At 44.1% G+C, this 13,455-nt stretch overlaps 1 protein-coding gene across 3 annotated transcripts in view; it reads left to right on the top strand.

Moving 5' to 3' along the window:
* The window catches only part of EPS8L2 (EPS8 signaling adaptor L2), a 112,957-nt gene that overhangs the window by 78,930 nt on the left and 20,572 nt on the right, over window positions 1-13,455 (top strand). For all 3 annotated transcript variants that reach the window (XM_006124878.4, XM_006124875.4, XM_006124877.4), the window contains 4 exons: window positions 704-849; window positions 7,055-7,134; window positions 7,686-7,812; window positions 8,178-8,266. In XM_006124878.4, the coding sequence (XP_006124940.2) occupies window positions 704-849; window positions 7,055-7,134; window positions 7,686-7,812; window positions 8,178-8,266 (442 nt within the window). The remainder of the gene's footprint in view (window positions 1-703; window positions 850-7,054; window positions 7,135-7,685; window positions 7,813-8,177; window positions 8,267-13,455) is intronic.

Genomic DNA, 13,455 nt, shown 5'->3' with positions numbered 1-13,455 from the left:
TGACTCACGAGTGACATTCTTGCTGCTGTGACACAGTAGGGGGCTCTAGTTCATTCTCTGCTCCACACGAGGAATCCCACCTAACATCATAATATTCTGCTGCATCGGGACACCAGCCAACCCCCCCCCCCCACACACACACACCAATATCAGTCAGCCTATACTGACAGCACGGCCCCTATAGCTCAAACAGGAGGGAATTCAATGTAATCAGTTAACATCCAATGTTCTTTTACTTATAGAAATGTACCACAAATGCACATGGCAATGGGTTCTTTTAAGACATTGTTATATTGCAAACTCCAAATGCTAATTAAAATGGTGCTTTACACCAGATTGGTTAGCATTTCTCACACCATGGAAGCCCTAGTAAATGAAATGAAAGAGCTGCATACATCTGATGCAGGCCAGATTGACTCACACCCATTCAGGGAGGTGCTGTGTCTCCCTCTAATAGTGGCTGGGCCATAAATGAGAATGAAGGAGTGGGGTCTTTTAGCTCAAGCGGTAGAGGTTCAAGATCCAGACATATTAGGTGTGATCCTCACTGCTGATGGACTATCCAGGGGTGTGACATTGCACAAGAGTGAATTTTAGCTTAAAATAAAATAGCACAGATTGAGTTTCCTTTCCCTGCTCCGGCGAACAGGAAAGGCTGCTATTGGTGGTAGGATGAATTGCTTATGGGTTCTTTCTCCTGCAGAATAAACCAAGAGAAAATAAAGCAACGACAATCTATACTCCCGCCGCCTCAAGGGCCCGCTCCTATCCCTATTCAGCATGAGACGCGAGGCTCGCCGATGAACAGCAGGAACAGGGTGGCACCCCCTCCACAGCACAACGAACCAGGTACTGGAGACCTTCTGTGGCTGTGTAATTGGGGTGTATGACTGATGCAAACAGTGACACAAGCTGACTCCCTTCCTGGACTTCTAGAACTGCCCTGAATCCATTTTAGCTCCAACAGCATCATAACACAAGAAAGCAAATATCACTTCACAGTGATGCAAAGTGGCTACTGTAGATCAATGTTCTCAATTGGCGTGCCGCGGAACCCCAGGGTTCTGCAAAGTGAAAGCAAGGGTTCCATGAAGAACCCTTCTTAAAGAGACAGAGCCGTGACAGGGCCTTTTTTTTTCGCTCAACGAAACACAATGGGGGCCTTTGTTTTTTAAGGCAACTCTAGCTAACTGTGCTTGTGTACCTAGAATTTGTGGGGTGTGCTGATTGAACCATAGCAGCGCTTTGATTGGATGCAGAGGGAGCACCCGGCTCTCACAGTCAATATTGTGTTCAATCAGCATGCACCTCCTTTCATGTGCCCTTGCTTTGCGTGTGTCACTTTAGTAATACTGGTAGGAAAGAAAAAAAACTTCATGGACGGAAACTAGAGGAATCTGGAAATCTGGCGCATGGGCAACAGTAAATACAAATGTCTTGTGGGCTACAAATAAACCCCGTTGGGCTGCAGGATGCCCACCTCTCGGTTTGAGCCTTAACACCAGAGCACGCTTCCATCAATAGTCCTAATATTTTGTTTCACTTTGATCAGAAAGGTATTTATTTTTCCTCCCAGAAAGAAGTTCCCAATTTCTTTCTTTGAAAAAGATTTGGCAAGAAAAAATGGCCAATATATTTTATGCACCTTTATTTTGACCACATGAGTTGCCAACACTATAGGGCATGTCTACACTCAGGAATTATTTCAAACTAACTCCGCTCATTTTGAAATAACAAGGCGAGCATCCACACTACCAAACCTTCTATTTCGAAATAATAATTCTTGCTTGTGAAGAGGAATAAACTTATTTTTAAATAGTTATTTTGGGAATTATTTCAAAATAACTTATTTCAAAATAACCTGGTAGTGTAGACATAGCCTATAAGGTTAGCATTCTACCTGCTCTTTTGCTAGACTTAAGAAAGGCTAATGTAACGAAGCAACAATGAGAAACTCCAAATACATGGAATCATAGAAATGTAGGGCTAGAAAGGACCTTGAAGTCAGACAGTCCATCTCCCCATGTGCTGAGACAGAACTGGGTAAACCTCATCCAACCACTTCTTAAAAACCCCAGTGACAGGAATTCTACAACCTCGCTTGAAAGCCTATTCCAGTGATTAGCTATCCTTAGAGTGAGAAAGCTTTTCCTAGTACCTAGCCTACCCCCTTGCTGCAGACTAAGCCAATTACTTCATACCCCACTTTTAGAGGACATGGAGAACAATTGATCACAGTTCTCTTTATAACAGCCCTCACCCCAGGTTTCTTTTCTCAAGACTAAATATACCCTTTATTTTTAACCATTCCTCAGATTTTCCAAATCTTTTATCATCTTTGTTGTTGTCCAATTTATAGAGCCCTGCAAATAAATGTATATCCACAGCTCCTTTTTGTGGATACTGATTGTGCATCTAGAACTGTGCAAATCCACAGATATCTGCTTTATATCCGTGAGTATCTGCATTTGCAGATGTGGATATCCACGGATCATTTTTGTAGATGCAGGTATAGATACCAATTTTGTGTTGTCCAAAATGGGACATAACAAGTAAAGCAGGACAATTACCTCCCATGTCTTATATGTGACATTCCTTTTCAGACATCCCAAAATATTTGCCATTTTCACAATTGCATCACATTGTTGATTCATATTCAGTCTGTGACCCACTATAACCCTCAGATCCTTTCTTCAAGGGTACTTGGCCAGTTATCCCCCATTTTGTAGCTGAGTATTTGAGTTTTCTTCCTAAATGTACTACTTTTCACTTGTCTTTATTGAATTTCATCTTGCTGAATTCAGTCCAATTTATCAAGATCCCAAGGAGAGGAAATAGTCTTTCCTAAGCATGGGTAGTAAAGGACAAACAGCTTCTTTGTAGAGAAACACTATTTTAGAATCAGCTTTGCTAGTGAAAATAATATGCAGCTTGACAGAAGATAGAAATGTGATATTTTAAGCATTTTGATGTGCACTCAATATATACTGGATTTAGTGTATCTAGTTCCTGGATTCAGAAACATTTCCAGGACATAAAGGAAAATAATGTTTATTATTTGCATTATTGCAGCACCTAGCAGCTCCAATCAATATCAGCGTCTCATTGTGGCAGATGTTGTATAAACAGTCTCTGAGGCCAGGCCTACACTAGACCAGCAGTTCGGCTTAAGGTATGCAACTCCAGCTACGTAAAATATATAGCTGGAGTTGGCTTATCTTAAGCCAACCATGGTGGCATTCCCAGAGAGGGAGGCCAATGGGAACAAACACTCCTATCTACTCCCCTTCATCCTCACAAAAAGAGGAGTACAGCCGGTCGTAAGCATGGGTTCGTAAGCACAGGTCGCGTTCGTAACTTAGGGACCGCTTTTACGACCACTTAATGGGAGGTTTGTCCATAAATGCAAACGGTCATAAATCGACCATTCGTAACTCGGGGACTGGCTGTACCAGATGCCAGTGGGGGCACCCTCTGAGCTTGATTTGACAAGTCTCAACTAGACTCGCTAAATTGAACTCTGGATCACAGCCAGGGCCAGCACACAATATTTTGGCACCTGAGGATGGGAGCTCAAATGACGCCCCCCATGCCACCTTTTCTCCTGCCTGCCTGTTATGTCTCTTGTGCCCTTCTTCCTCCAGCACAGAACTCCACCATCTCTGTGTATCTAGAGCAGAGAGAATATATATGCACCAGCAGCAGACGCAATTTTCTACACTCTGGGTCCTAGTGGCGCCCCCACCCCCCCACAGTCTGGCACCTGAGGCGGCCGCCTCAGCTCGCCTCATGGTAAGGCCAGCCCTGATCACAGCAGTGATCTTCCTTTTAGTGTAGACAAGGCCTAGAGACAGTACCTGCCCCAGAGATCTTTACAATTTAAATAGAGCAGACGGAACAAGAAATCAATACTATCTCCATTAGATGGTAATGCAATAGGTCTTTTCCAGCTTCTGTTTCAGTGATACTAAGTGATCATGATCTATGTTTACCTGCTCTCTCAGAACCAAACAGGCAAGTTACACTCTTGGATGATTTAGTTGGTACTGGTGCCTCAGCATATGCACAAAAACATAGACCTTACAAATATGGCCCCCATGAGCAGTACGTCTCCATCACGATGCTGTTACATTTTCATTTGCACAGCAATGCTATCATCACAGAGAGCACTCTGCTTAGCATTCACAAATCAAGATCTTATACGTATGAGCAAGCTGGAGCTGACAATTCACATGGCTTGATGTTGCTGTTCCATAGAAACCAAGCAGCACACGACCAGAAAATACCATCCAAGGTATAGCTTAAACAGAGGTTGCCATTCACCCTTCCAATCACCCAATCTGATCCATCTTCCATTCCAGAGAGCACAGTGATATACCCAACACATAATCTTTTATTATGCAACATTTCTCATCTAGCTGACTTCATCCTGGTAATGTGACTCCTCCCAGTTATGTCCCCTTCGCTTCTCCAGGTGTAATCCTCCACTATGGGACTGGATGAATAGCCCGTTGTGCAGATATCAGTCTTGCAATGAGCCCTGTGCAGGTGGATTAAGTCAGTGTGGGCAGCGGTCTGTTCATGTAGAGATCAGTGACATCAATGGGGCCTGAAACTGTACAGATCAGGAACTCATTACAAACTGGCCAACATGCTTCCTGGCTGACCACCATGCACAAACAGGCATGGCCCACTGTCCTAAATAGTCAACATTGGCCAGAGAGAGAAGACTTTGGAATATGTGGGCATCTGACTTCTTCTGGGACAGTCTCTTTCAATGGGACTTCATAAAATGCCAAGGAAAATTTTTCTGCCATTCATCGTGTAGTTGGCATGAAACTGGTTTTTCCTTCTCCCCCCATCTAATATTCATGATGTACCAAGTCCCATTAATAGGCTCTGAAGGGCACTTTGTGGTATTTTATCTCTGGTTCCATACATTGCTTCCTTTCTTATTTTTCTCACACAGCTCACATTAAGAAGCTTGGTATTTCCTCTCCAGCTACAAGCACAGCTGTGTCTGCACTCTCCCAGCCTACCTATACTTTCATGTTTCCATGTGGTCAGACTGGGACCATTCCATGGCTATCTGGATTACAGTCACTAGCTGTACCCACACAGTAGTCAAATGTATGTCATGTTCATAGAGGAGGACAAAACTGTGCTCCTTCTCCAAAAAGCCAAGCTCTGGCCTCTCAACTGCAGCAGGATCTTCAACAGCTGTAATTAGGATTTTATGCAACATAGGCTATGGCCAGCAGAGGGCAAGACAGTCACACTTGAACAGGTCTGCCAGTCTATCCACCCAAAAACAGTGTCGTAGACCATTAGACAATACTGGGTCTAATAGGTAATAGGTCTCCCCTCAACATTGTTGTTGATTATTTGGATCTGAAATCCATTATGCATTTTAAGAGTTAAGTTTCTTGTATTTTTATAGGCAACACTTCTACATCATCATCATAAAATGGGCCAGACCAACACACCCTTAACTCTGCTCTTCCTAGTATGCTTCAAATGCTTTATGAAATTCTCTAATCTGTTAACTACATCAACAGGGCTGTTACTATTTACATTTACAGACTGTGTCCAGATAAAATGGGATAGCACAATACTTTGAATGTAGATCCTTACTTAGGCTTTGTCTCCACAATGTGGTGGACTGATGCTGCAGTGATCAATCCATTGGTGGTTGATTTATCGTGTCTGCTTAGACACAATAAATCAAGCTCCAAGTGCTCTCCTATTGACTCCAGTACTCCACCAAGATGAGAAAAGCAGTCGGAGTCGACAGGAGAGTAGCCCCCTCCGACCTTACCTGCTGAAGTTGTGTAGCATAGATTGATGGGGGTGACAGAGATTAGTGTAGACAAGTCCTGTGTCTTTTCCTCATTAACATGTAGTTCAGTGCTTTCTCTAGAACATCTGTCCAAACTAGTCACTTAATCCCCTCAATTAGGAAAGATATGCAAGCAATTTTTGTGGTTCTTTGCCAAACAATCTCCCAACATTCCCAAATTGTATATTCTGGTGCACTGTCTGAGCTCCTGCAGCACTTACCTGAAAACGTAGCCATTATTCTTCTAACAAAAAGCCGACCCAGAAACTGCATATTCTGAAATATTGATTTGCCATTGACCAGTCCATCATTTGAAAGCCTTGTTTTTATTTACTCCAGGCTGAGCGTATGCAAATTAAATAGAATTACATTTTGAGAGAGCACATACACATTTGCACACAGCTCCTCTGATCTTTGTTCAAGCATGTATAATGTATCAGTCAAGGAGAAATCCAGGGACACTGGGACTAGCTTTTGCATTGATTTGTGTCTTTTATTTGCTTTTCTTCAGCCTGACCATGTATTTTTGATCTTTTGCCCATGTGACAGTAGAAGCTTCTGCTGATAGATGGCATGTATGTGTATTTCTGTCAACCCTGACCTAGCAGTGTATCTGATGGTCTCAGGTTGTACTGCTTAGAGGTGTCAATAGACTGCAAGTCAGAGCTCCAGAAGGTCAGCCTAGCACCACTGAAGTCAATGAAGCTACAGCTGAGGATCTGGCACTGTACATTGTTTACAGAAGCTAATCACTAACTGGGTGTCCTTTATAGGGATTCCTGCTCTATTTGCATTTGTAAGCTGACAACAAATCAATACACAGCGCAGGAACAGCCTGAGGCTGGCTGTAGCAGCTGGCGCCCTAGGCGGGGTGGTGCAATCGGCGCCCCTGCCTGCACGGCCATCAATGGCCGTGACATCATCACGGGGTGCCCCGTGATGTTATCATCGGGCGCCCAGGCCAGCAGCACCCTAAGCAGCTGCCTAGCTCGCCTAGGCTCATGGGCCGCGCCTGTAACAGGCATTGCAGCAGGTGTTACAACTCTGAAGGGTTTAATTAGCAACGTTAATCTCCTCCTAGCTGAATGTTCTCTGCATTCTCACAGATTGTTGTAACCTATCTTAAGGAGCATGATGCCTTTATTAGCTGTTGGGAGGGCACCCCTGATTTCATCCTTGTGATTGTGAACAGCTACCTATTTGCTTCCTTGGCAGAATTCGAACGACGTAGCTCCAGCTCCCAGGAGCATGAAGAATCCCGAGCGATCTTAGCACAGAAGATTGAAAAAGAAACGGTGGGTAGCTGGAGCTAGGCATCCGTAACAGGCAAAGAGACATGGGCAGAAAGGGAACAATTCATGGACAAACTAGGTGCAATGTAATCGTTTAAAACTGGCACCAAGCTCCTTCTCCCTCCAGAAGAGATGAGCAAGAGGGAAGACGATGCATAGATTGTGCCATTTGTAGTTGCCTTACTCCCTGAGTAGCTCTAATTTCAATGGGACTTTTCATAGAGTTAGGTACTAACTTCTTATGGAAAAGGAGTGCCCTGGTTAAGTCCAGAGATGCTATTCATGAAGTTTATTGTTTCCAGTTCCATGCAATCCCATTCACAGATGGGCACAAATGGGTGCAGCAGAAAAGCCTAAACAGAATTCTCTGCCTGGAAATCATTCTGTTGGAAAAAGCTCAGTTCCACTGTATTTCATGTCTCGGCTGCAAGGAAGTGATCCCTAAGCCTTGGGACTGAGGCTCTGGTGGAAGTTATGCTTCAGAACTTGGACACCTAAGTTTGATGCTCTTGTGTCTTGGGCTCAGCATTTTTGTCTCTTTGCTCCATTCACAGCAAATCCTGAATTGCACCCTGGACGACATTGAGGTGTTTGTGGCCCGGCTTCAGAAAGCGGCAGAGGCATTCAAACAGCTGAACCAACGGAAGAAAGGGAAGAAGAGCAAGAAGAAAGCACCTGCAGGTACAGTCCCATCAACCAGTACAATACGCAAGTGGGTAAACAATAGAGCGGAGTTAATGATTTGCCGGGGAATCAAAGCAGCCACAAATTGATGTCACCCTGAAACCTTCGAGTTCAGGTTCAAGAACATATCAATACATACTACATCATTATGCCTGCAGCTTAGCAAGCCCTGCTTCTGGGGAACCCATTCCCAGAGCACAGCAAAGGTTGCAGCATGGAGAAACCATGTTCATGTATGTGCTGCACTGCCAGGGCTCCTGAAATCCAGTGAGCCTAGCATCCCCTTGGAATTAAACCCCATGACTTTAATTTGTTTAATTTTATTTGTGCTCAAATAATTTTTCTTCCCAACCTCTTTTCAGAGGGGATGCTGACTCTTAGAGCAAAACCGCCAACGGAGGCCGAGTTCATTGACTGCTTCCAGAAAATCAAGCTGGCTCTCAATCTCCTGGTAAGACACAAATGTTTTTTGTTCATTTTCGGTGCTGCACGAAGAGTGCTGTATGCCCGTGCTGTACACCTACAGAACACAACACTTATGCAGGTACATTGGAAAACAACTGTGAGCTCTCAAAACCATCATAAAATAATGCTGAAGCACCCTGCTTTATTTCCTCCTGCTTATTTTACCGCATGGGTTGGGTGGGATATATTCTAGATGACTACATCACAGTCACTTGTTGACAAAATGCTGGTTAAGGCTTTTATGAACCATTTCTAGAGGCAGGTTTTTACAAGGTAAAAAGATGGACAGTCCAGGTGCAAAAATATTGTTACTGTTTTTGACCCAAGGTTCTACTCAAAGTTCAGCCTTGAAGGTAGTTCTGGTAGGGAGGAGAACTGAAGGATGGAGTCTGGAAACTTTGAGGCACTCATGTTTATTAAAAAGAACATACAAAGTCTGATTCCCAGAAAACAGGAAGCGACAAAGAATAGAAGACTGTGTCCTTGCTCACAGCACCAAACTTTTGGCATGTGCCTATCCCTTCCCCCCATGGTGCTCTCTCTGTTTTTCCCAGCTACGTGCTGCTTGGTAGGTTGCGGTCTCTGTCTTGCTTCTCCATCCACACATGCACATCCTTACTTGTGGCAGGACAGTACAGTTGTCTTTCAGAGCTATATTAAATGAAGGGTGGAGATCACAACAGTTTAAATGAGTTTTTAATCCAGCCCTCAAGCATCTGCACCTATTTACAGGCCTCCACCTGTGTGAGCAGCATTATCATAGCTGTGCATGCAAGTAGGCTGTTAGACATCTAGATACTCCTTTGTGCACACGTCAGTATTCTTGCACATATACTTCCACTTGCTGCCTTTACAAATCTGACCAGTTCTGCAATCTTTTTACTTCTCTGTTTAGATAGGGGGCAGGAAAGAAAAGAGATTGTAAATCGGAAAGAAAAGAACCATTGTGCTTTAAAATGATTCACATCGGACACTTTACATATAGCATTGCTTTGTATGAGCTCCTAAAATACTTGCCCATGTGAAGTCCATAGGTAACTGAGCACACCCATGCTTCTGTTTTGTTTCCCCTCCCCCCCAAAAAAAGCTTTAACTCTTACTTTCCATTTCTCTTCTGCCCTGTTAAAAATAGTAGAGCAAAGTACTGTACTACCAAGCATGAAGATGGACCAAACACTCTTGATTCTGTTTCATTAAACACATTAAAAAAGCAGGGTGATGGCTCTGTTTGAGTTAATTCTGTCGAGTCATAGCTCTCTGACCAAGCTTGCCCAAAAGCAGCAGATTTAACAAGACTAGTTTTAAGGAAGTTATCTGCAGAGAAACCACAGACTGTAAACAAGTCTTGGGAAACAAGCAGACCAACTTCAGACATTTCTACTGCAACTGAATAATAATGCACATTCCCCCACCATGGTGTCAGAGCTAGCAACACCAGCAAACTCCACCATTCTTCTGCCTTGTGATTGTTACTCACAGGGAAGAGACCTGGGGCAGGCAAACTCTTATAGGATAACTATCTCCAAAGGCCAGATTATGAACCCCACCACAAAGCTCACATTGTGCATTCAGAGCAGCAAGTGTCTTTAAAAACTGCCATAAATAGGTGGCCAAGGATTCACCAAAAATGCAGGAGTCTTTAGTTGACATGGCTAGATTGACCCCCAGTTCTTCCTTATTCCCTCAGCCAGCAGGGGCTGGGGAAGGATGGTGACAGAAGAGACAGGGTCAGCTGAGGCAGAATTCCTCTCCCACTTTGTGGCCTAATCTTGTAGGCAGGGGAAGAGCAAAGGTAGCTCTAAACCTCCTGATTATGGGCTACAGAAGGTGAGGACTCAGGTTAGGAAAAATGGGGTGTAATTACATGAAGCAAAATGTAGGCTGAATAGTTAGGTTTGCCAGATGGTTTAACCAAAAATATCGAACACCCTCTGCCCCCCCCCCCCCCAAAAAAAACACCATTGAGGAAAAAAAGGGGGAACAAGACCAAAGCTATTGATCAAGAAAAAAAGACACGACAGTTATTAAGCAAAGCAAAAAAAAAAAAAAAAAAAACACCACCACCACCCAACCAGCATGGCCCCTTTAAAGCCTTTGGGGTTTTTTTTTTGGCTGGTGGCCATTTTGTTTTCTTACTGTGTGTGGGCAGAACCAGGTAAGTGGGGAGGAGGAGGGATTGGGGGGTGGGAGCTGAAGGGGGGGACCTGGAGGCCCAGTTTCTGAGTGTGGTAGGGTTGCCAGGTGTCTGGTAGTTTCACCTCCTGTCAGGGAAAAAAATCAGAAAATACCAGATATTTTAGGTGTTCAGTATTTTCTGGATTTTTTTTACTGGACAGGAGGCGAAAATACCAGACTGTCCAAGTTAATACCAGACACCTGGAAACCCTCGGGGCCAGACTACAAGTTCTGTAGGACTGGGAAATGATTACCAAAGGGAAAGTGATAGAAGTACCATCTCCTGAGTCATTTTAAAAAGTGGTCTCTGGACTGGAGGATATTGTCAGGAACGGTCCTGCACCAGTTCTGTGGGGGACCTTGTCTTTTCCATTGCTCTTTTTTCCTGACTCTTCAGAGAAGAATCACTCTTTGCGCACACACAGCTTTTCTTTTAGACTCTGAAAGACACAATGTTGCCTCACTGGAGGAAAAATAATACCAGAAGCACAGAGATGTTCCAGTTAGAATGTAAACTCTTTTGGGCCAGAGGCAGCTCTGTTAGACATTTCTACAGTGCTTAGCACAGAGGGGTAGTATGTCTTCGTGTGACTGCAGTACAAATAATTAATATAAAACCAACAACATTAGACTAGAGCTGGCTGCGAGAGGGTTTTCCCATAAAATATTTGTTCCCATCTAAAAAAAAGGCGGGGGGGAGAGTCATGTTAGCCACACTTCATTTTTATCAAACTTTCTGTTTTGATAAATGTGGTGGTTTTTTGGCAAAATAAAGTCCATTTAATGGAAAGCCTTTTTCTGTTGAAAAACATATTTTAGTGGAAGATTTACAACCAGTCTCTTTGGAAAGCTAATATGGTGACTTTAGAACTTTGTCCTAGATAAAACACAGCTGTTGCATGCTATAATTGGAGGGTGGGCACGTTATTAATACATTCACACCTGGCCATATGAAAGTTTGAAGTGTATATGTAGAGACGCCAGAGCATTGATCTAAATTTCCTTTTAAATAGCTCTTGCCTCAGCCAAGAGCAGCAGTTTTGCAGATATTTTGGTGGTGCCCAGAATGTCCAGAGCTTGCAGCCCTCCCCCATTCAAACTCCCTACCACCACCTCCTGTCTAAGGCTCTGGGAGGGAGTTTCAGAGCAGGAGAGGTGAGGAGTGGGACTCCAGGGGAGCTAGGCTCTGGGATGGAGTCTGGGTGCTGATTGTGGCTTGGAGTCGGGGGTGGAGGTCCTGGGTGCAGGCTTGGGAGTGAGTTTGGGGTCTGGACAGAGGGGTCGGAGGAGAGGGTGCCGGCTCTGGCGGAGCTGTGGGACATGCTGGACAGTGCACAAGGCAGCAGGGGCTGCAGGGCTTGCAGGGGACAGGGAGTGCAGGCAGGTGGCAAATTTTGGTGGAGCCTGGCCCCAGGCCAGGACGCTGGGGCATCATGGATCCATGTAACTCATCACTTATGGCCTCAGCATAGATCCATAAAGCCATGGTTTACTCTCCGCTTTTGTATGGAATAATTATGTTATCAATGTGATTAAAAAAACCCAACAGAATAGCTATGCCAGTACACAGGGCCATCCCTGGAGATGAGTGGGGCCCAGGACATATCAGCCACAGCTGGCTTGGGGACCCCACTCTGCATTAGCAGTTGGGCCAGAAATGACAGATTCATCTTCCAGAAATGACCACACTGGCCAATCACACCGGCTGTCGGGGGCCCCCCAACACATGGGGGCCAGAGCAGTCACCCCGATACACCGTATCCAAGGGACGGCTCCGATGGTACAACTCACAGGATGGCTGTAGTTATACCAGCATAAAGGTGCTGTCACATCAGGACAACTCTGCTTATCTTATCCACGTGTCCCACCCAAGACACCCTCTCATGCCCCCAGGATCTGAGCTCTTCAGTCATCTAGTGTCTCTCACCCTTCTGACAGGGTGAATACCTAGACTGTGAATTCCCCAAGCAAGTCAGACTGCTAATGAGAGCTTGCATCTGTACTTTGCTTTATTCTTGGAGGCAATAAACACTTGTTTCCCACAGTTGTACACTATGACACAGCTCTTTCTAAGCAAGCCCATTTAGTCTTGAGGTGAAAGCATTACAGAGAAAACATATCATAAACAATACAAAGCTATGTATATGCTAATAAACTTACCAGAGATCTCCTCCAATTCCAGCAAAGGCTTTGGCAGGTTGTCTTTCAAACTCCACATAGGAGTTTTTCCTGTGGCTACAAGTTCATAACAGAAAAATACACATATGCACAGGTTTGCCTTTCCTGTACATAGCGCAAATCTTTGATCTTCAGAACCTGTGAATAACTAATCAGTCAGAGCGCGTCTACACTGCACCCATAGCTCAAAATAAGCTATGCAATTTGAGCTTGTTTTGAGTCAATTTTGAAAGAGCTTATTTTGAAATCTGGCACTGTCTACGCAGCACTTATTTTGAAATAAAGTGCTATTCTGAAACATTCCTTACTCCTTGTGGAATAAGGCTTACAAGGACGTCGGAATAGCGGGCCTGTTATATTTCAAAATAACAGGTGTGCTCAAAACACGTGGAATAGCTATTTCAGGATATCTCCAGTATACCAAAATAGTGCTGAAGTGTAAACATAACCTCAGATAATGACTCTCTTTCCTCAGGGACTAGCTTGAAAGGGTAAGTCTGGAAGTGGGAATTTTCATTCACCTCCTTCTAAGTGATTCCTGGGAAACCAACCTAACTTTGTTTGTCCAACTTTGTTGCCTTCTTGTCTGACACATTGTTTAAAATAGTCCTTGGACGCTCATAACACTTCTCAGAGTTTATACTGGCCATGTCTGCCTCCCAGAGAAGTTGCATACAATTCCACATCCAGATATAAATGGTATGATACAATGGATTTCAAATCTATTGTAATTCAATAAGATCCCTCAAAGAGATATCAGTCACAGCTGCCTTAAGCTGGTATAGCTTATTCCTCTTCCCATCTGGGGATAGTTATACTGAT

Source organism: Pelodiscus sinensis, chromosome 4, assembly GCF_049634645.1.
Source record: "Pelodiscus sinensis isolate JC-2024 chromosome 4, ASM4963464v1, whole genome shotgun sequence".
NCBI lineage: Eukaryota > Metazoa > Chordata > Testudines > Trionychidae > Pelodiscus > Pelodiscus sinensis.
Note: the sequence above shows the minus strand (reverse complement) of the source record. Positions and strands in the feature narration are given on the sequence as shown.